At 36.6% G+C, this 24,423-nt stretch overlaps 1 protein-coding gene across 11 annotated transcripts in view; it reads left to right on the top strand.

Moving 5' to 3' along the window:
• Window positions 1-24,423, top strand: part of TUT4 (terminal uridylyl transferase 4) — a 123,057-nt gene that overhangs the window by 31,363 nt on the left and 67,271 nt on the right. For all 11 annotated transcript variants that reach the window (XM_040627305.1, XM_040627304.1, XM_040627303.1 and 8 more), the window contains 3 exons: window positions 3,217-4,065; window positions 14,013-14,176; window positions 19,841-19,957. In XM_040627305.1, coding sequence (XP_040483239.1) covers window positions 3,309-4,065; window positions 14,013-14,176; window positions 19,841-19,957 — 1,038 coding nt within the window. In that variant the 5' untranslated portion in view covers window positions 3,217-3,308. The remainder of the gene's footprint in view (window positions 1-3,216; window positions 4,066-14,012; window positions 14,177-19,840; window positions 19,958-24,423) is intronic.

Raw genomic sequence — 24,423 nt, forward strand, 5'->3', positions numbered from 1 at the left:
AGTAGAAAGTGGACTGATGTCTTAGTGATATAAAACTGAAATGGGATATATTCTAAATACTATTGTTTTTTGTATTCAGACAACTTTTTAAAGAAATTCGTTAAAAAATGCTTTGTATTTTCTTGGTAATAATTGCTTATATAAGGTTAGAATCTCATTTAATCCTCATTTACTACATTCTAAAAATGTAACCACGAACTAGAACATAGGTCCAACATTTTTATTTGGCTTAACCAATTTTGCTTTGAGTGCACTGGGAAACAGTGAACCTTATTCAAAACCTTACCTCCTCAGAACTTTATTTCTAGGAATTACAACTTTTTTGGGAAAAATTTGTACTGTTGATAGCCTAGAAATAGCAATTTTGCTATATAAAATTATCACACTTTCTTTAAGTGACCTCCATGCCCAATGTGGGACTTGAATTTATGACCCTGAGATTGAGAGTCACATGCTGTATGGACTGAGCCAGCTAGGTGCCCCGCCACCCTTTTTTTGTTTTTGTTTTTGAAGTAATAGGACATCTGTTACTCTCTCTCTCTTTTCCTTCCTTCCTTCCTTCCTTTCTTTCTTTCTTTCTTTCTTTCTTTCTTTCTTTCTTTCTTTTCTTAAAGATTTTATTTATTTATTTATTTGACAGAGTGAGAGTACAAGCAGAGGAAGTGGCAGGGAGAAGGAGAAGCAGGCTCCCCGTGAGCAGAGAGCCCTGCTTGGGGCTTGATCCCAGGACCCTGGGATCATGACCTGAGCTGAAGGCAGACGCTTAACTGACAGAGCCACCCGGGTGCCCCAACATTTGTTACTCCTATAAGAAGATGAGGGAGATTAGAAATTAAGTCTGGTTTTTTGTGTTTTGTTTCTTGTTTTTAATTTGAGAGAGCAAGAGAGTGTGTGTGACCATGTTGGGGGAGGGGCAGAGGGAGAGAGAATCTCAGGCAGACTCCCTGCTGAGCTTAGAGCCCAAGGCAGGGCTCCTCCTCCTGACCCTGAGATCATGACCTGAGCCAAAATCAAGAGTCACTTAACCAACTGAGCTACTCAGGCACCCCAAAGTCTGTTTTTTATAACACATTGTTATTAAAAATTTAAATGTACTTTTAGTTACATGAAACAAATTAAAGTGAAATCTAGCAATTTTCTGAGTCTTGAAGTCCTTACTATTATTCATCTATACTATAAGTACATTGATTTTTTTAAATGTTTGTAGCTTTAATTTATATATATAAACTTGATTTATAGAGTTTTTTTTAGAAAGTTTTTTTTTTTTTTAAAGATTTTATGTATTTAGGGGCGCCTGGGTGGCACAGCGGTTAAAGCGTCTGCCTTCGGCTCAGGGCGTGATCCTGGCGTTGTGGGATTGAACCCCACATCAGGCTCCTCCGCTATGAGCCTGCTTCTTCCTCTCCCACTCCCCCTGCTTGTGTTCCCTCTCTTGCTGGCTGTCTCTATCTGTGTTAAATAAATAGATAAAATCTTTAAAAAAAAAAAAAAGATTTTATGTATTTATTTGGGGGGGGTGGGGGGAGAGGGAGAGAATCTCAGGCAGACTTCATGCTGAGCACAGGGCCCAATCTGGGACTCAGTCTCATGACCCTGGGATCAGGACCTGAGCTGAAACCAAGGATTGGATGCTTTACTGACTGAGCTACCCAGGTGCCCCTAGAGTTTTTTTGAGTGGAAGAATAGTCTATCTAAAAAGTTTTATAAACAGAATTGTGGATCAGCATGGCTCAATCAAGGGTTTGTTGTTTTATGGCTTTTGTCAGTAAGATAACATCTACAAAATTATTAGAGTCATTATCATAGGATAGCATTAGAAAATTTAAAATATTTTGGTTACTGATAAGGTAAAACTAGTCTTTTAGAAATAGGATCCAGTTTTTAAAATATTTTTTGTTTATTTAGAGAGAGTGAGAGAGAGATCACAGAGGGAGAGGGAGAAGCATACTTGCTGCTGAGCAGGGAGCTGGATGTGGGGCTTGATCCCAGGACCCTGAGATCATGACCTGAGCCAAAGGCAGATGCTTAACCCACTGAGCCACCCAGGCGTCCCATAGGATCCATTTTTATTTTTAAAATTAAGAATGTGCAGCAGTTTCTGTAAGAGTTTAGATATAGGCATATATTTTGCAGCTGTTTTGACAGTTGCGTGAAACACCTTATAAAGAATATTGAAAGCAGAATGTATAAATTAAATGAATTAAAATATCCAAAAACCAGGTGCAAAAACATTCTTTTATAGCTATAAGTGGTAGAGCTTTTTACTAGAAAATAACGTTAGTCATAAAAGATATTAATGGTGAGACGCTTGGGTAGCTCAGGCGGTTAAGTGTCTGCTTCCAGCTCGGATCATGATCCTAAGGTCCTGGGATTGACCCCCACATTGGGCTCTCTGCTCAGCGGGGAGCCTGCTTTTCCCTCTCCCTCTGCTGCTCCCCCTGCTTGTGTGCTCTCTCTCTGTCAAATAAATAAATAAAATCTTAAACAAAAAAAAAAGATATTAATGGTGAAAATATAGGATGGTTTTGGCTTTTTTTTTTTGTTTTGTTTTGGCTTGAATTTTAATTATAATTTAAAAATTACTTTATAAAATAATTTAGAAAGAGCCTAATGAGTTTTTTTTAAATAAAAGAGAATATCAATCTTATTTAAGTAATCCCTACCCCCCGTGTGAGACTTGAACTCAAAGACCCTGAGTTCAGGGGTTGCATGCTGAGCCAACCAGGTGCCCCTAGATTGGAATGGTTATATTTTTTTGGTTCCATTTCCTTTTCATTGCGGAGGAGCCCGATGTGGGGCTCGATCCCATAACGCCGGGATCACACCCTGAGCCGAAGGCAGACGCTCAACCGCTGTGCCACCCAGGCGCCCCGTTTCCTTTTATATTAATTGTGGTACATCAGTTACAAGTTTTATTTCCCTTTTAGTTGAAATTTTTACTGAGTAATGTAAAACAAATTTTACTTTTTAAAATTCTCTGTTTTGATGTCATACTGCCATAATTACATTAGAACCTTCTTTATGACCATTTGGCTGTTATTTACTAAGTGGGTTTTAACTCCTCATATGGTTAACAGACTTCTTAAAGTTTTTGCAATTTCTTCAGTTTTGAGAACAAATTTTGAAAGTTTTTGAAAGTCTCACCAATTTTTTAAAAATGGATTTTGCATTTTAAATAACATTTTGGTTTTTTTTTTTTTTTTTTCGACCCAACAGTTTGTTTGCCTAATCTGGAATTGAAGCAGTTCAACTACCGGAAATCTGCCGTTTCACAGTATCACAATTGGAAAGAAGCAGGTTTTCAAATAATGGAAGACTCTAAGACCTCTACAAATGAAAATCATGAACCAAAGAAGAATGCTTGGGCTCTTTCTGAAGAAAGCAAAGCAGTTAAAGTTCTATCTAATCAAACTTTGAAAGCTAGAAATGATAAATCCATAAAAGAAATTGGGACCAGCTCTCCAAATAAGAATAGTAGTAAAAAAAATAAGCAAAATGATATTTGTATAGAAAAAACAGAAGTTAAATCATGTAAAGTAAATGCTGCCAACATAGCAAGCCCTAAAGATTTGGGATTAGTCCTTCGAGATCAAAGTCATTGCAAAACAAAAAAATCACCTAATTCACCGGTGAAAGCAGAAAAGGTACCTGTTTCACAAGCAAAAGCAGAAAAATTACCAAAGTCCCCTAATTCACCAGTGAAAACAGAAAAGACACTCAGCTTACAGGCAACAGCAACAGAAAAGGCACTTAGTTCACAGAGGAAAATGGAAAAAGTACCCAGTTCTCAGATGAAATCAGAAAAGGTTCCTGGTTCACCAGCAGAACCAGAGAAGGCGCCCAGTTTAGTGTTGAAGGAAAACATGCGACGAACAGAATTACAGCAGATTGGAAAAAAAATTCCAAGCTCTTTTACTTCTCTGGACAAAGTGAATATTGATGTAGAGGGAGGAAAATCTGCTTTAGAAACTGCACCACGATCTCAGAAGCAGCAAGCATGTACAGATAATACTGGTGATTCTGATGATAGTGCTTCAGGAATTGAAGACATATCAGATGATTTGAGTAAGTACAAATTACATTATCCCACAGGTTACATTTTTGGAGAGATTTTCCTATATTAATGTCCTTTTGATTATTATTAGTTTGATTTAACTACTTTAATTACAGAAAGGACATTAATAATATGACCTTTTAACCTAAAAAAGAAACTTTACATTTATTACAGTAGGTAAAAAGCCTGTGCAAATGGAAATTAGTGGCTCATGTAGACTATACGTACATGTGTATGTACACACATATGCACGTTTTAAGTGGTCCTGGTAATATGTGGCTCATTCATTCAATAAACATGTATGTATTGAGTTCCTTTAATATGCCAAACATATGTTTACAATGAAAAACTAAAAAATACAGCACCTGATCTCAAGGATGCTTCAAGTTAGATGGGGGTGATACACATAAGTAAAGTGGTAATTTAGTTCAGTGCCGAAAACTTACAGTTGAGAGAGTGCATGATTTAATTGAAGGCTTTAGTTTTTGGGTTGAGAAAATGCAGGATATAAATGTGAGAATGAAAGTATGACTGAGATTAAGTATGACTGGAACAGAATTGGGGGTGAAAGTGGCAAACGATCCAGCTGAAAAGGCACACAATAATTGGAGAATGAAGGACCTTTTAGGACGTGATAGACAGTTTAGACTTTATTATGAGTGTTTTGAGAAGCCTTTGAAGAGTTTTGAGCAAGGTAGTGCTCTGACCAGATATATTTATACATGTTTTTAATCATTTGGACTGTAGTGCAGCAAATTCCTTGACAGGAAGCAGAGATTGGTTAGGACACTTGTAATTTGCTTGAGACTTCTTGGTGTAAAATTCATTTTCTTTTGGTGTTTTGATCTTAGCTTTAATTGCTTATAAATGTCATCTGTGTCTTTTGAGTATTTTAATCTTGGTTTTGTTTAATGGATTTTTCTTGGCAGTCTTTTTTCTCATGTTTCTTTGGCTGGGGAAATAAAACCTTTCCTTGATATACGAATAACAAGAAAAAACTATTTCTAAGTCATTCATTATACTCTGAGAAACTCTGGTAAGGAGTTTAGAAATTGTTTCTTTTATTTCTGATGATACACAATTGATAGTATATTGACAGACCTTTTTTTTTTTTTAACTTTAATAGACATGTCTTTATGTGTATAAGAAAAAATACCAACTTTGTAATTTTAAAGATATGGTTTAGGAGCATGCCAAAAAAAGAAGTCAATTTAAAGGTGGCATCAAAAAAATAACACTACTGATAGTGTTTAGACAAGGCAAATCTGAACATGATAGCATGTAAATGATGGAAGTTGGAAAATAGTGGTGCATAAGATCACGTACAAGGGTTTGATTGCTTGAGTTAGTGAAAAATCTGATTCAAGGATTATTATTATTTTTTCCAAAGATTTTATTTATTTATTAGAGAGAGAGAGTGCACAGACGAAGAGGGAGAAGCAGACTCCCCACTGAGCAGGGAGCCTGATGCGTGCCTCAATCCCAGGACCCCCAGATCATGACCTGAGCTGAAGGCAGATGCTTGGGGCCATGCAGGTGGCCCCAAGAATTATTTTTTTAAAAAGGGAAATTTTTTTAAAGGATTACTTTTTAAAATTATTTTTTAAAAAGTTGTTAAAAAAAACTAAATGAAGTGACAGAGTGATATAATTGAGAATGTGGGCTCTGGAGTAGAATTGCATAGGTTTTGAATCCTATCTTCCCTGCTTAAATTTGTATTCTTGGATAAGATGCTTATAATTTAAAACATGTTAAGGGGCGCCTGGGTGGCACAGCGGTTAAGTGTCTGCCTTCAGCTCAGGGCGTGATCCCGGCGTTATGGGATCGAGCCCCACATCAGGCTCCTCCGCTATGAGCCTGCTTCTTCCTCTCCCACTCCCCCTGCTTGTGTTCCCACTCTCTCTGGCTGTCTCTATCTCTGTCGAATAAATAAATAAAATATTAAAAAAAAAAAATAAAACATGTTAAAGTTTTTTTTTTTTTTTTTTTTAAAGATTTATTTATTTACTTTAAAGAGAGAGAGCCAGACCTGGCAGGAGCAGAAGGAGAGGGAGAGAAAGTCTCAAGCAGACTCCATGCTGAGCACAGAGCCCGCCTCCTGGCTTTATCTCATAACCCTGATGTCATGATCTGAGCCGAAACCAAGTCTGGTGCTTAACTTACTGCGCCACCCAGGCAGCCCATCAGTTTCCTCATTTTTTAAAAAAGGTTAAGATGCTGCTGCCTGTTTTATGAAGGTTAAGTGAAGTAATCGAATGGAGTGTTTCATGTAGTACATGGTAGGCATGCAGTGGCAATGAATATTCTTATTATTTCTTTAAATAAGTGCAGTTTTGTTATTGTTAATATGGAGAACAAGTTTAAAGTAGTTTAAAGAACTACTAGTTTATTTATTTATTTATTTATTTTTTAAAGATTTATTTATTTATTTGACAGAGACAGAGTCAGCCAGCGAGAGAGGAAATACAAGCAGGGGGAGTGGGAGAGGAAGAAGCAGGCTCCCAGCAAAGGAGCCTGATGTGGGGCTCGATCCCACAACGCCGGGATCACGCCCTGAGCCGAAGGCAGACGCTTAACCGCTGTGCCACCCAGGCGCCCCAGAACTACTAGTTTAAAAAAGAACTACTTTTAAAGAACTACTAGTTCTTTAAAAAGAACTAGTTTAAAGAAGCTAGTAGACCAAGTAGAGGTCCTTTTGGGAGACTTGGTTTAACAAATTCATAAGAATGATTTATAGTACAGCAATCATTTTTCATTAAAGAATTCTCTTCAGTATGTGTAATATCTGCCTTGAAGTTCATACATAATTGTTTAGTACTTTTTCCCTCGTATGAAAAAGTCCAAATTATATTTAAATTAATGATTTCTCATTAGAGTGCCCCTTTATAAATTAAATAGAATAAAGCCTTTATATATAGATCATTGTCTATTTGGACTTAACAGGCTTTATAGAAATTTAACTAATCTCAGGCCCACCTGAGGTTCATGGCTTAATCTTTCTTCATTAGGCCCAACTTTAGCTTTCAGTTAGCACTCACAGGTTTTCCTTTTGCCATTCATCCAATAAATATTTTTATGGGTGACTGCTATGTGCCAGGTACTAATTTAGTTGCTAGGAATTTAGCAATGAACAAATCAGACAGCATTGCTTTTATGGAGTTGATATCCTAGTAGGAGGAGAGGGACAACATATATAGTAAATAACAGAAGTATGTCATAAGTTAGATGGTAATAAATCTTATGAGAAAAAATAGTAAAGATTGTAGGGAATGATGCTACTGTGTCTGGTGGTGGTGTTTCAAATTTAAATTGTCACTGAGAAGGTAACAAATACTTGAAGGAAAGTGGTGAGAGAGGGAGCATGGCGAATATTTGAGGGGTGAATGTTCTAGATCTGGGCTTCTCAAACGTTTCCCCCGCCCCAAACTTCAATATATATATGAATTACCTGGGAATTGTATTAAAATACAGATTCTTGGGTTCCTTTCCTGGAAATTTTTCATTTTGAAAATCTAGAGTGGGACCTGAGATAATAGGTTTCTAACAAGCTCCTGAGTAAGATTATATGTTGCTGGTTAGGATCATGCTTTTGAACATCATAACCTGACTCATCTCTTTACTTTCACTTACATAACTTTTCATTGTATTTTCAATGTAACAGCCAGAATGATCCTGTTAAAATTATTCAGATCATGTTACTATTCTCAAAATGTTTCCTTAGTTTCCCATACATTAGAGGGACAGTGTCCTTGCAGTGAACAGTAAGGCCCTATATGATCTGTGCTACTGTCCCACTTCTCTGCTTTCATTTATCTACTTATTACTTTCTCCCTCTCTGCTCCAAGTGCATGGTTTCCTTGCATTTCCTCAAATATGAAGGATGGCCTTCACATTTGCTTTTTCCTCTGCTTGGAACATTTCCCGAAGATGTCCATATTCCTTGCTCTTACCCTCCTTCACCTTTTCAGCGAGGGTTTTGGTGGGTTCCTTATCTAAAATTTACAGTCCTCTTTTTACTGGTTTAATTTTTCTCTATAGTCTTTATCACTGTCTGTCATATTTTTAATTTTTCTTACCATTTAAAAATTTTTATTGTTTTTAAAAGATTATTTGTTAGAGAGAGAGCGAGAGTGCTCATGCACACACCCACAAGTGGGAGGGGCAAAGGTAGAGAGAGGGAGAGAGAATTCCAAGCAGACTCCACACTGAATGAATGGGGACCCCCACACGGGGCTCTGTCTCACAACCCTGAGATCACAACCTGAGCCTATACCAAGAGTCAGTTTGCCAACTGACTGCACCACTCAGGCACCCCTGTTGTTATTATTATTTTTTAAGTATGCTCCACACCCAATGTGAGGCCTAGCATGGGGCTTGAACTCAGACCATGAGATCAAGACTGAGCTGAGATCAGGAGTCAGACACTCAAGCAACTGAACCACTCAGGTGTCTGTACCTTTTTATATAATCGTTTTATTGAGATATAATTCACATGCCAAAATTTCTCATTTAAAAACATACCGTTTAGGGGCATCTGGGTAGCTTAGTCAGTTAAGTGTCCAGCTCTTGATTTTGGCTCAGGTCATCATGTCAGGGTCTTGACAACAAGCCCCACATCGGGCTCCTTGTTCAGCACAGAGTCTGCTTAAGATTCTCTCCCTCTCCCTATGCACACCACTCCCCACCCCCCACCGCTGCTCCCCCCCCATCCCGCTGTGTGCACACACTCTTCTCAAAAAAAAAAAAAAGAAAGAAACCTACAGTTTAGTGGTTTTTAGTACTATATTCAAAAAGTTGTGTAGTTATTATCACTGTCTAATTCTTGAAAATTTTCATCACCCACAAAAGAAACTGTACCCATTAAAAGTCACTGCTCATGGGGTACCTGACTGGCTCAGTTGGTTGAGGCTCTGACTCTTGATTTTGGCTCAGGTTGTGATCTCAGGGTCTTGAATTAGCCCTGCATTGGATTCCACGGTGGGCATGGAACCTGCTTAAGACTGTCTCTCTCCCTCTCTCTCTGCCCCTCCAACCATAAAAAAAGGTCACTGATCTACTTTTTGTCTCTATAGATTTGCCTATTTTCTGTAAAGGGAATCATATAATATGTGGCCTTTTTTGTTTGGCTTTTTTCACTTAGCACAATGGGGTTTTTTTGGTTTGTTTGTTTTTTTAAAATCTGAGAGAGAGAGCGAGCTTGTGTGCAAGCAGGGAAAGGGGCAGGGAACAAGGGAGAGGGAGAGAGTCTGAGCAGACTTGGTGCTGAGCTCAGAGCCCAAAGCAGGGTCCAGTCCCACGACCCTGAGATCATGACTTGAGCCACAACCAAGAATTGGATACCCAACCAACTGAGCCACCCAGGTGCCTCCCCCCTTTATTTTATAGAGGGTGAGGGAGAATGAGAGAGCAGGGCAGTGGGAGAGGTAGAGAATCTTAAGGAGGCTCCACTCCCAGCGCAGAGCCCGATGTGGGGCTTGATCTCATGACCCCGAGATCATGACCTGAGCCAAAATCAAGAGTTGGATGCTTAACAGACTGAGCCATGCAGGCACCCCAGCACAACGTTTTCAAGATTCATCCATGTTGTAGCATGTATTAGTACCTTATTTCTTTTTATTGCTAAATTCCGTTGTATGGCTATACCACATTTTATTTATCCTTTTATCAGTTGATAGATGTTTGAATTGTTTCCATCTTTTGCTTATTATGAATAATACTGCTATGAACATTTAAACGTTTTTGTGTGGATGTATGTTTTCACTTCTTGGTATATGTGTAGGAGTGGAATTGCTGAATCCTACAGTAACTACTATCTTAACCATTTTTAAGTATGTAATTTGGGGTGCCTAGGTGGCTCAGTTGGTTAACTGTCCGCCTTTGGCTGAGGTCATGATCTCAGGGTCCTGGGATTGAGCCCTCCGTCGGGGAGTCTGCTTCTTCCTCTCCCTCTGCCCCTCCCCCTGCTTATGCCCACTCTCTCTCAAACAAATAAAAAAAAAAATCTTAAAAAAAAGTATATAATTCAGTGGCATTAAGTATATTTATAGTGTTGTACCACCATCACCACTATCTAATTGCAGAACTTTTTCATCACCCCAAAAGGATACACTGTATCCATTAAGATTCACTCTCCTTGGGGTCCCTGGGTGGTTCAGTTGGTTAAGGGTCTGACTCTTAATCTCAGCTCAGGTCTTGGGGGGGAAAAAAAAAGATTCACTCCTTTCTCCCTCTCTCCGTCATCCTCTGAAAACCACTAATATAGATTCTTTTTCTATATATTTGCCTATTCTGGGTATCTCATAGAAATGCAATCATATAGTATGTGATCTTTTTGTGTCTGGCTTCCTTCATTAAGTATCATGGTTTCAAGGTTCATTTGCGTTATAGTATATATCCATCAGTACTTCTTTCCTTTTTAAGGCTGATGCTATAGACTGAATTGTGTCCCCTTGAAATACCTATGCTGAAGCCTTAACTCCCAGTGTGATTGCATTTGGAGATAAGAGATTTTAGGAGGTAATTAAGATTAAATGAGGTCATAAGGGTGGGGTCCTAATCCAGTAGGATTGAAACCGTATAAGAAGAGCGAGAGATCTCTCTCTCTCTCTCTCTCTATGCACTAACCAAGGAATGGCCTCCTTAAGGACACAGCAAGAAAGCCAACTGTCTGCAATCCAAAGAGTTCTAATCAGACACTGACCCTGCTGGCACCTTGATCTTGGACTTTTCTGCCTCCAGAACTGTGAGAAAATAAATTCCTGTTGTTTAAGCCACCCAGTCTATGGTATTTTGTTATGGCAACTTGAGCTAAGACAGCTGAATTATGTTCTACTATATGGATATGCCACATTCTGTTTATCTGTTAATTAGTGATTGGACATTTGGGTCTTTTCCACCTTTGACTGTTGTGAATAGTGCTGCTATGAATATTCATGTACAGGTTTTTGTTTGAATACTTGTTTTCAACTCTTCTTTTGTGATAATATTAATATCTCATGGGACTAGAGTTCTATGGAAAACAGTTTGGGAAATTCTGTCTGATGTTATTTTATATTGATGTTGATTTCAGAAGATTAAATCATCTCATTTATTTCTGACTTTTAAAGAAAGATATGCAGCTTTCTATAATTATTTATATTCGCAGAAATGATAGTATTATAGGATTTGCTGATGTTGGTTGCCTTGTGCTGGGCAAATTGTACATACGAAAAAGAGAAGAAGGTTAGAATATTGTTTTCTTGCTACTATTCTTTATTATGAAATGTAGATATAAAACTAGGATTTTGCCTTTTCTTTTACATTTCCATCATAAAATGGCCACTAAGAAACTAAGTTATTTTTCCAAATACTAGGACATAATTGCAAATTGCTCATTGTATATCAGTGTTTCCCTGACAGTAATTTAAGAATCAGTTAGCAGGGGCGCTTGGGTGGCATAGCGGTTAAGCGTCTGCCTTCGGCTCAGGGCGTTATCCCGGCGTTATGGGATCGAGCCCCACATCAAGCTCCTCCGCTGGGAGCCTGCTTCTTCCTCTCCCACTCCCCCTGCTTATGTTCCCTCTCTCCAATGGCTGTCTCTCTCTCTGTCAAAAAAAAAAAAAAAAAAAATCTAAAAAAAAAAAAAATCAGTTAGCTATCCTAGCCATAATTCTGATGTTTGAATCCTTTTTATAACATATTTGTCTAAGAGTTTGCCATCTGATTCTGAGACTTCTGTGCCCTTGTGGTAGGAAACACATCATCTCCAGAGGCATACCATTTCTTCTTTGTTTGAAAAATTAGTGCTGTCAAAATGTAGAATTGATTGTCATCGTTCTTGTAGATGGCATGTAGTTAGTTGGCTTTTGAGGGTAGAGTGAGAGATTTTTTGGTTGTCTATGAGCATTTACTTAAAGCAGTGTTTTTAGATACATCCGAATTATTTTTTGGTCAACACGCTTTCCATTAAGTGTCATCTCTGGTCTAGGTATTAAATATGAAAGTAAAAAGTTAAATAAAGCCTAGTCATTAGCATCAAGAAATCCATAATCTAAAGTAGGAGATAGATAAATGAATACAAATTACATTATTATGCAAATGTGAGATAATAGCAAGTGCTGTGAGACTACAGCTTATATAGTTGAACACACAATTTTGAACTGCACAGGTCCACTTATGTGGATTTATGTGTGTGGATTTTTTTTAATTTTTAAAAAATTTATAAAGGGCAGTGGTAAGAAAATAAAAATTTTAAAAAATAATTTTTTATTTTTAAGTAATCTCTACACCCAACATGTGGGGCTCACACTGAGATCAAGAGTCACATGCTCTACTGACTTAGCCAGCCAGGAGCCCGCTTTTTTTTTTTTTTTTAAGTAAATACAGTATAGTACTATAAATGTATTTTCTCTTTTTTTCTTTTCTTTTTTGAGGGGAGGGGCAGAGAGTGAGAGGGAGGAAGGGAAACTTAAGCAGGCTCCATGCCCAGGGTAGAGTCCGCTGTAGGGCTCGATCTCAGGACCCTGAGATCATGACCTGAGCTGAAATCAAGTGTTGGACACTTACCTGACTGAGCCACCCAGGCACCCTTCTTACGATTTTCATAATAAGAATTTCTTTTTTCTAGCTTACTTTATTATAAGAATACTATATATATATTAAATATATACATATATATATTTTATATATATACATATATAATACATATATATATATACACAATATATATATATCTCATATATATATAACATACAAAATATGTGTCTGTCAACTGTTTATGTTATTAAGGGCTTTTGGTCAACAGTAGGCTATTAATAGTTAAGATTTTGGGCAGTAAAAAGTTATACACAGAATTTGGGACCCCAAGCCCCAGTATTATTCAAGTGTCAACTGTATAAAGAATATCAGACTGTCTTCTGAAATAGTGTAAGCTTAAGCTGAATTTTGCAGGACGAGTAAACATTACTAGCTGAAGTGAGGATGGCCTTGATGGTGGAAGGAACAGCATATGTAAAAGGCATTGAGACTTGAAGTAGCAGTGATCCATTCTAGCACATTTGGTATGAATGAAGTGAAAAGTATTATGGCAGGATATAAGGTTAGAGATATAGACACCTTAGCTCTCTTTCTTAAGGTCTAGATTTAAAATCTGAGAGAAGTCTTCCTTGATTCTCATGTCTAAAGTTAGTCTCCTTCTGAGTTACTTGCTTTTTTCCTTTATAGCACTGATTACAACTTGAAATTATTGTTCTGTCTCCTGCCTTCATGGCATGTAATATGCTAGAGAGTTTAAACTTTATCCTGAACTCTTTGAAAGCCTTTTAAGTATTTTAAGCAAGAGAATAATATGATTCAATTTGTATTTTAAAAAATAACACTGATAGTGGAACCTACTGTATGCCAGGTGTATAATACTAGGTGCTGGAAGTGAGAAGATGATAGCACACAGTCTATTCCTTGAAGAGATTGTAATCTAGTTAGGAGGCAGAGAATCAAAGAAAAAATTTTGATGTGGTAGGGATATCCATGAGTTCAGTGAAAGCAAAGAGGGAGGAGCTTGGTGTGGGTTTGTGGTCTAGAGGATATATGTTATTTTAGCTGCTAGTGAATAGTGATGAAGTCATTAAAATGACTTTAGTGACTAATCTTTGAGACTTAAAATAGCTTTTTATCACACTTTTTATCAACACAAGATGGTTATGTTGTGTTAGCCTGGTGTAGTGAGTCTCAGTCGTATTTGTCTCTTGATAGGTTGGAAGAACAAGATAGGCATTTGACCCATGAAATAGCTTTTTCTTTGTTACTTCTGATACCATGTATATCTCTTACTTGTATTTTACAAAAGTATACCAACTTGCACAGCTAAGGAAAGTGTAAGGAAAGAATATTTTTCTTGTATGTGTATAAATTGAATGTCTGTTTTCCATCAAAATTTTTTTTATCTGTTCTTTTGATGGTAACTGATTGCTTCCTTTTCTAGGTAAAATGAAGAATGATGACTCTAATAAAGAAAATTCTTCAGAGATGGAGTATTTAGAAAATGCTACTGTGATAGATGAATCTGCACTGACACCTGAGCAGAGGCTAGGCTTGAAACAAGCAGAAGAACGCTTAGAAAGAGATCACATCTTTCGACTTGAAAAAGTATATTATGTCGTTTTAGTTATTTGGAGGAAGATGCATGTTTCATAACTTTTCTTTGCCAAGCACAGCTCTTTTTATTTATCTTCTTTTATTGCTAAGGAAGAGATAGCATTCATTTTTCCTAACTTCCCTCTTTCCTTTCTTCTCTCCATCTTTCTTTTCTTCTCTCCCATTGTTCAGCAAATCCTTACATCTGTGAGTCTGACTTTGTTCATTCATTCCAGGGGTCAGCAAACTATGGCCTACCCTCTTGTTTTTGCCTTTTGTTTATGTGCTTTGAGTTTTTAAAATGTGTAAAATAAGCCTAGTCCCTTGTCTTTGTAAGCCAAATTGTATCGGTATATAGCCATTTGTTTACCTTTTGTCTATGGCTGCTTTCATGCTACCATGGCAGCTTTGAATTGAGTAGTTGCTTCAGAGAGCATTATAGCTTGCAAAGCATAAAATATTTACTCTTCACCAAAGCATAAGATATTTACCAAAATACTACTTTGTCCCTTTACAGAAGTTTGCTGACCTCTGATTTATTCAGTCATCAAGAGATACTGAGTGCTTGTTATATTCTAGGTACTATGCTGGGCACTGGGTTATGTTGATGAAAGTGGCAGTTGGTGAATTAGAAGTGGACAGTCCATTTGGAATGACAAATTAATTAGCAAATGTTGTATGATATACTGCACTTTCTCCTTAGCTTGCTCCTCCCCTTTCCTCTTTTGTCTTCCATATTTACTGAATATCTCCTATGTATTAGGAATTGTTCTAGCCATTAGTATCTTGTTCCTGTGTACTAATTAAATTCTTAACCTAGAAATACATATTCCTAGCCTTAATAAAAACATTGCTAGATATAGAAGGAAAGAATCATCAATCAGTCTGTTCACAGATTGGGATATTTGTGAGCATGTATTAAAGGAAATATAGGTCATCATTCTTGATAAATAAGGAAAGAAAGAAATGGCATAATTTTGTAGTTTAGAAAAGTGAGGTCATATCTAAATTGAAGAGGCAATCCTGAGATATAAATAGAACTTAAAACAGAGTAGTCACCCTATGAAAATAGAAAGAAATATTAAAGGGTAGAGGCCCATAATGTAGAAGAGAATTTAGATTGTATAGCTAGTCTCCCAAGATCCTAGTTAGAAGGAAGTCTTTTTTGCAGTTTGCTCTTTTACTTAGTTCTCTCTTTCCTCACTTTCTCTTCCCTAAGTCTGGAATTAGTAGCTATTCTGGATCTGTGTGTTAAGATAAATATTGGGTGCTTTTCATGGGCCATGAAGTTGAATTGGGGCATGTGTGGCATTTTTAAAAACATGTTACTCCTTTTCTAGGAGTTTGCTAATTAGGGAAAAACATGTAAGCAAATAATAGTAATAGTAATACTGTTGTTTGAAATCTTAGACAAAAGAGTGGCCAAGTTGAGTGGGGGTATAGAGGCATCAGTTTGGAGAATGCTTTAGAGGAGGTGACATTGGAACTGAGTCAGAAGGAGTAGCTGTAGGAGTAGACTAGGTGAATTGGGGAAGTCTGGTGCAGGTGAGTTATATGGCATGTTATATAAAGGAAATGGGAAAAATGTGTTTTAAGAAAAATAAGTGGGGGACTGGATGGGATAGGATATGAAGCAGGAAAGATCATTCTTGGGGGATGAAAGAAATTAGGGTAGAATGGATAAGGGTGGTTTTGATGGTGGTAGGAAAGAATGGCCGGGGTAAAAGAAAAGCTTAGAAGCATGGAAGACATTTTGCTCTTTGAATTTATTTGAATTTAAGCAGCAATGATATAAAATGAGTGTGCCAGTACAAGCATAGATGTCTGTAATCTCTTTTCTTTCTGGCACTTCTTTGTTTCTCATGTTTTCCAAAACCTCTTATTTTCAATTTAGTGTACTCTTAATTAACATTTTTCTTTATCAACTTTAGACGTTCATTAAGAATATTCTTAACTACTTGCTTTTGATTTTATCAGTCCTTGGGTTCACAGTGTACCCATAAGAGTATCTGATTGATGAGTAAAGATGTAGATTTTTAAACTGTACCAAAGAAGGAATGAATCCAAGCTTTTAGATCAGAAGGGTAAATTTCCCTATAGTTAGTGTTAAATATTGACTAGGAAATACTTAGAATTTCCATGCCCAGCAATATTTATTCTAGCTGGTCTGCAGAAACTTTAAAGAAGGTTTATTAATGTGTGTGTTTAATACTAAAATAAAATATAACTATATAATGGGAATTTTAAAACATTTTTCATGTGTCTCTTCTGTCAACCTAGAAGCTTCATGATGTTGTGAGAACATTTTTGTCCTATTTGCTGTTGTGCTTAATATAGTACCTTGCATGTAGTGGTTGGTTAATGATCAGAGGTAGTTTGCTTAGTGGCTAAGTGTATAGATTTTGGAGTCACTGGGTCTACTTTTGCCACTTATAGGTTGGATAACAGGTAAGTTATTTAAACCTCTTTAAACCTCAAATACTTCATCATTAAAATCAAGTTAATAAAAACACCTAGCTCATTGACTGTTATGAGGAATAAATACGATAATATAAGTAAAAGTTCTTTGTATAGTGTCTGGTGTGTATTAAGTAGTAAAGATCAGCTACTTGTAGAATTGAATTATTTTACCAGGTAGAGCAATTTTGTTATTTCATTTTAAGATTATAGAAGCAGTTTTCACTGTTAGAGATTTAATCCAAGGTCAATTGAGATGTCATCTCAAGCCTTCTGACTCCCCATTCATGTTAAAAAAGACTTTTCTTACAAAAAGAATCCAGACAGGTCCTGGTCTGCTAATATTTTACAATTGAAAAACTTAATATGATGAGCGATTTCTTAACTCCTTTAGCGACCTTGTCAATATTCATAGCTTTAGGTGTTCTGTATTTACATTTTCTTTTCTTTTCTTTTTTTTTTAAAGATTTTATTTATTTATTCTACAGAGATAGAGACAGCCAGCGAGAGAGGGAACACAAGCAGGGGGAGTGGGAGAGGAAGAAGCAGGCTCATAGCGGAGGAGCCTGATGTGGGGCTCGATCCCATAACGTTGGGATCACGCCCTGAGCCGAAGGCAGACGCTTAACCGCTGTGCCACCCAGGCGCCCCTCTGTATTTACATTTTCAACTCCTGAATCTGACCCTTGCCACTTTCACTGTTCTCGAACCAAGCCAACAGCATCATCTCTTTTCTAGATCATTGCAGTATGCTCATAATGGCAATAAGCTCTTCCTGCTTCTGTTCTTAAAGGAATTAGGAAGGCAAGCGATCCTTTAAAAATATAGATTAAAACTTAATTCTCTGCTCGAAAACCTTCAGTGTCTTCCCCTCACACTTGGAATAAAAACCAGAATCCTTTTAAGGGGCCCTCTGACCTGGCCCTCATTACCACTCATTGCCAGTCATATATTAGGCTTTTTGCAGTTTCTCAAACATGCTATCATATTCCTGCCTCAGGGCCTTAGCATTAACATTTACTTCAACTTGGAATGTTCTTCCCAAATACCCACATAGCTCAATCCTTCACTTCCTTTAAGTTATTTTATCAGTAAGGTCTTAAGTGATGATCCTTTTTTAAAAAGTAGTTAGCACGGGGAGCCTGGGTGGCTCAGTCGTTAAGCGTTTGCCTTCGGCTCAGGTCATGATCCCAGAGTCCTGGGATCGAGTCCCTCATTGGCCTCCTTGCTCAGAGGGAAGCCTGCTTCTCCCTTTCCCATTCCCCCTGCTTGTGTTCCCTCTCTCGCTGTCTCATTCCCTGTCAAATAAATAAATAAATAAAAATCTTAAAAAAAAAAAAAAAGTATTTAGGACCCCTGCACCATATTCCAATTTATTTGTGCCATTTGTTTATTTATTACATGTCTCTGTATACTAGAAGTAAATTGTGAGGACAGACTTTGGTTTGTTTTGTTTATGCTATATATCCCTACTTTCTAGACAAATATTTGACATACAGTATAAGCTCAGAAAATATTTAGGGAATTAAGTACTAGTTGTTAGAAACTAAGACGTAGGAGTCTCTGCGAGGGCTTAATTCATTCCCCAGTAAGGACAGATTTGAAAGTTTTTTATGGTCTTTTGTTCTTAAGTTTTTATTTAAATTCCAGTTAGTTAATATACAGTGTAATATTAGTTTCAGGTGTACAATAGAGCGATTCAACACTTCTGTACACCACCAGGTGCTCATCACAACAAGTGCACTCCTTGATCCCCATCACCTATTTAACCCATCCCCTCATCCACCTATCTTCTGGTACCCGTCAGTTGGTTCTCTTGATAAATTTGGTTTCTTGGTTTGCCTCTCTTTCTTTTTTTTCCCCTTTGCTCATTTGTTTTGTTTCTTAAGTTCCACATATGAGTGAAATCATATGATATTTGTCTTTCTTTGACTGACCTATTTCACTTAGTGTACTATTCTCTAGCTCCATCCATGTCGTTGCAAATGGTGAAAGAATTTTTATACTACAAATTGAAATGACTGGATTGAACTGAATTTTCCTTTTTGCTTCTTGTCTTGGAAAAAGTATTTAATTTTTGAGATTTAGTTCCTTGCCAGTAAAATGGGGAATCATTATAAGGTTGTAAGGTTATACATACTTTGTAAATGATGGCTATATTTATTTTTAGTCCGTGATAGGACTTTTGTTAGTTTGGGGCAGGTTTCCGTTTAAAGAAAATCATAATACTATGAAATTAGAGAATCTCTTTGTCAGGAGTTGCAGGCTATTGAAGATCAATCTGAAATAAAAATTTAAGCATTGCTGTAATTTCAGAAATTGCAGTGTAAGGCACTAGAAATAATGTTTTAAAATTCAATGTGTATTTATTGTGTTTTTGTAATTTTTCATTGTGTAATCATATGCGTAGAGTTGGCTTTGGATTCAGATATACATGAATTTAAATTCAGCATCTCCTACTTAATATTATATCCTTGTGAAAGTTACAGGCTGTATGAGCTTTTGTTTTCACATATAGAGAATGAAGATAATAGCAGTGTATTTGGATTATTAGAGGTATTAAAATGACAAATTGTATATGAAGCACCTAACATAGTGCCTAGCACATAACAGGTACTTTGGAATTAGTAAGTTTTTTTTATTAATTCAAGAACAGATTTATAAAGTATGACTAAAGTACTATGATAATTTTTGTGTGTCAGAATTGTTCCCTTTAGAATAGCTACTTCAAGAGATTATCCATTTATTCCCATGAGATTGTGATTGAGTGGAATGTTTTCAGAACTCAGCTTTTGGAATTTTCTTCCATATTCTCAACTCATTTTCTTTTGAAATCTCCTATTTGAGGGTGGATTTTAGTTTTTATAGTAATCAAAAAGACAAAGTTTGAAACTGATTTTGGGGAGAGCATTAGAATAAGACTAAGTAATAAGACTGCCTTTCTTCTACATTAGATTCTAAAGACTGTATTATATTAGATAAGTACCAAACATTTAGCATTATCATGGTGTTGTTTGAAATGAGTAGATGATCTCTTGTGATGACTATTTTGAAAAGGACAACTATCCTTTGGGGCTGTAAGTACTGATTTGTTTATTAAAATTTTTTTCTTTTAATGCTTATTTTTGCTTCTTTTATTTATGTAATTGTATCATTCACATATATAGTCAAATATTTGCTTCTCTATTTTCTGAAAAAATGAATTTTTTAACTTTCCAGCGCTCACCAGAATATACTAATTGCCGATATCTATGCAAGCTTTGCTTAATTCACATTGAAAACATCCAGGGAGCTCATAAACATATAAAGGAGAAACGACATAAGAAAAATATTTTGGTGAGTTCTTTTCACAAAATGTTTTAATTTTTGAATGGTAAAACTATATCAGATATTTATCTGTGAAACTAAAAATGGGTTATTTGTCCTGTCTTATATTAGTAACTGAAGTGATAGCATTAAAAGCTGTGATTGATTCCCCTTCTTATCTTAGGTGGTTAGGAGGGGAACCTTTTTCAGAGATCTCTCTGTTCCTACTAAAGTATGTTGATTCTTAAATTTAAAACTGTCAGATAGGGTGCCTGGACGGCTCAGTTGGTAGAACATGTGATCTTGATCTCTGGGTTGTAAGTTTGAGCCCCGTTCTGGGTGAGATACTTAAAATTTTAATTAAAAAAAAGAAACTGTCAAATACAATCAGTCCAACTGATATTTATTGAGTTTTTATGTGCTAGGTGTAGACAGTGGTGAATAAGATAGTTGTGGTTCCTACCCTCAGAATTTCTAAAGTGTTGGTGAAGAGGCATACACTGAAAAAGAATTTAAGTGTATATAATGAGTTCTATTAAAGGGAGAGATGTGGTACTAAGGAAGTGTACAAGGATATTTTACTTAACTTGCAACAGGGACATTTCTCTGAGAAAGTGACATTTGAGTTGAACTTTGAAGTAATAGTTTAAAATTAAGGCAAAAAGGGGGTGCCTGGGTGGCTCAGTCAGTTGAGCGTCTGACTCTTGGTTTCAGCTCAGGTCATGATCTCATAGGTTGTAGGATTGAGCGTGAGTCAGTTCTGTGCAAGCAGAATCTGCTTGAAATTCTTTCCCTCTGCCCCTCACCCCACTTGTGCGTGTGCGCTCTCTCAAAATGAATAGATAGATCTTTAAAAAAAAAAAAAGGCAAAAAGGTGAATAATGACACAGCATATGAGCAACAGAAAGAGTCTAGTATGACTGGGGCAAATTGAGATAGGAGGAAAATGATGTGAGATGAAGCTAGAGAAGTCCAGACCATGCAGGGCCTTATAATCTTTAGACTTCAGGAATTCATAATGTTTCAGTTATTTTTATTAGAACATTTTCATAGACATAGATATGAATAATGTTTTTTTAAAAAAATTATTAGTATTTTAGCTATTTAAGTTTTTCTTTTCAAAGTGGCTGTGTGTGTGTGTGTGTGTGTGTGTGTGTATATATATATATATAAAAGATGTATTTATTTTAGAGAGAGCACAAGTGGGAGGGGCAGAGGGAGAGGGAGAGAGAATCCCAAGCAGACTCTGTGCTGAGTGCAGAGCTGTATCCCACGACCCTGAGATCACAACCTGAGCCAGAACTGAGATTTGGATGCTCAACCGACTATGCCACCTCAGCACCCCTCAAAATGGTAATAATAATACTACATAATCTTCTACTTATGTCTAAGTGTCTGTTTGTGTATTTTCTCTGAGAAATACTCTTTTACCTGACCTTCCCAACAAGCCTGGATTAGGTATTCCTTCTCTGTGCTTGCAGAACTGCTTGATCAGAAAACCGGATATATTGTGTTGTGCATGTCTGCTTTCTCTCCTCTTCTAGACTTCAATATCCAATATTCTGGAGGGCAGGTTTCATTTCTTACTTATTTTTGTTTCTGTATTGCTTAGGACAGTGTCTGACTGTCTCAGTATGTCTTTTTTGGAAAAATGAATGCATTGAAGAAAATCAGAAACTCAGAAGGAAAAGAATTTAAAATTTTATCAGCATATTATTTTGATTAAATTAGAGCTTCAGAAGATTTAATAAGAACAAAGACAAAGTTGTTAGTTTATGAGATAATAACAGTAATTTCAAGAAATGGGTGTGATGCTAATCATTAATTTCAGGAGCTCAGGGAATTCGAAACAAGAAACTTAAAAAGAAAGCCAACAGACATCATACACATTATAAGGAAATTTTAGGACATTACAAAAAAACTAAGAAAAAAACTTAAAAGCAGCTGTATTAGATCGCTGCTTTTGTTGAAGTTGTATTAATAAGGACTAGATTTACCTTACTCTTGCATAAACCAAAGGAAAAAAAAGGATAAAAATAGCTAACAATGGTTTTCAGGCAGTGAATGGAAAAATAATGAGATTAGCCCAACGATTACTCTAGTTTGAGAGAGTTTCCATACTGCATTATCGGGACCCCAGTATACTCCCAGAGTTGAGGAGATAAACTTCAGTCCAGGGACTTCAGAGTGGCTAGAGTTTGTAGGACAGAATAACAAAAAAGAGGAAGCTATATAGAAAGAAATCATAGATACAAAGACAGCCCCCTCAGAGTATTCAGCACAGTACTGATTGGTACATGCATGTGAGAAAGCTGCGTGAAGCCAGGGAAAGAATCATCTGAAGGAATTAGAATAGTGCTTGATGCTTACATAGGCCTGAGAATAGTACCTTCCCACTATCCAGACTGGAAAACTGCATACTTCATGGGCATTGGGTAGAGTACCCAGAAGGATCTTGTTTCAGGAGTGGGGAATATATAGAAACTAAATGCAGTCTGATCCCAACTAAAGATTTTTTTTTTGAAAATTTTATAAAAAATTTTATTTATTTGAGAGAGAGAGAGAGAGCATGAGTGCAGAGGGGAAGAGGGGCAGAGGGAGCGGGATAAGCAAACTCCCTGCTGAGCAAGGAGGCTGACATAGGGCCCGATCCCAGGACCCTGAGATCATGACCTGAGCCAAAGGCAAATGCTTAACTGATTGAGTCACCCAGACTCCCCCCAACTAAAGAATTTTAAAGGCAAGACCCAAAAGGACAGTTTCCAGGGTTTAATGTTGTTACAAAGTTTGAGGATATTTATAGAAATACAAAATATCTATCACCACAAAAAAGTTCACATTGTCTGGCATTCAAAGATTGTAAGGCATACAACAAAGCAGGAAAATACGTACCACGATGAGGAGAAAAATCAGCCAATCAAAACTACCTTGAGTTGACAAGAGAAAATTAGCAGAGGGGGACATCAAGGCCGTTAAGTATATTCCCGATATTCCAAAAATTAAATAGCAACATGGAAGATATAGAAAAGATTAAAATTGAACTTACAGGAATGAAAACTGTAGTGTCTAAGATGAAAAATACACTGAGTAGGACTAATGGCAGATCAGTCCTTACAAAAGAAAAGGTTAGTGAACTTGAACATACAGCAATGGAAACCATCCAAAATGAAATGGAAAGAGAAAAAAAGAACTTGAGAAAAAAGAAAAGGTCACTTTTGAGCTCTGGAATAATTGGTAATATGTACCAGTTCTACACATATTCCAAGACACTGAAGAGGAGGAATGCTTCCTAATTTCAGTCCGTGAGCCCCACATTACCCTGATACCAAAACCAGAAAAAGATATTGCAATGAAAGAAAACTTCAGATTATATTTCTCATGAATTTTAATGCAAAAATCCTATACGTTATTTTAGCAAATTGAATCTAACAATAAAATTAAGGACGAAATACATTATGATCAAGTGGGGCTTTATTACAGGAGTGCAGTGTTGGTTTAGAAAACCAATCAAAGTCATTTATCATATTAACAAACCAAAAAATCATTTCAGTGATGCTGAAAAAGCCTTTTTTTAAAGTAGGCTCCACTCTGAGTGTGGAGTCCCAACGTGGGGCTTGAACTCAAGATCCTGAGATCAAGACCTGAGCTAAGATCAAGAGTTCAACCATATTATATTATGTACCAGAATTTCCTGCCTTTTAATGTTGAATAATAGCTCATCTTATGTATATACCATGTTTTGTATGTCCATTCATCCATCCATCCCTGCGTATTTAGGTTGTTTCTACTTTTTGGGTATTGTGAATGATGTTGGTATCAACATTGGTAGCGGAAGTTCTTGTTCAATTTTCTGCTTTTATTTCTTTTGTATATAAACCCAGAAGTGGAATTGCTGGACCAAATGGTAAATATATGTTAAATTGTTTGAGGAATTGCCATGGTATTTTCCTCCGTGGCTACGTCGTTTTATATTCCCACTAGCAATGCACAAGGGTTCAGTTTCTCCACATTTATAAAGCTGTTGGATTTTTCTCTTTCGTTTTATTTTGATAATAGTTATCTTAATGTGAATTGGTATCTTATTGTCCTTTTGATTTGCATCTTCCCAGTGATTAGTGAGGTTGAATACCTTTTCAGTTACTTACCGCCCATTTGCAAATGTTCTTGGGAGAACTGTCTTTTCAAGTCCTTTGACCACTTTTGAATTGGGTTTTCTTGTTCAGTTTTAGAGGACTTCTTTGTATGTTCTGGATATTAATCCCTTATTGTATATGCAATTTGCAAACATTTTCTCCTATTCTGTGGGTTACCTTTTTACTCTGTTAATAGTGTTGTTTGATGTACAGGTGTTTAATCCTTTTTTTTTAAAGATTTTATTTGTTTATTATTAGAGAGTGGGGAGCATGAGCAAGGCTGAGTAGGGGAAGGGGCAGAGGGAAAGAGAGAATCTCAAGCAGACTCTGAGCTGAGCTCAGAGCCTATTGTGGGCCTTGATC

The sequence above is a fragment of the Ursus maritimus genome, unplaced genomic scaffold, assembly GCF_017311325.1.
Source record: "Ursus maritimus isolate PB19 unplaced genomic scaffold, ASM1731132v1 scaffold_12, whole genome shotgun sequence".
NCBI lineage: Eukaryota > Metazoa > Chordata > Mammalia > Carnivora > Ursidae > Ursus > Ursus maritimus.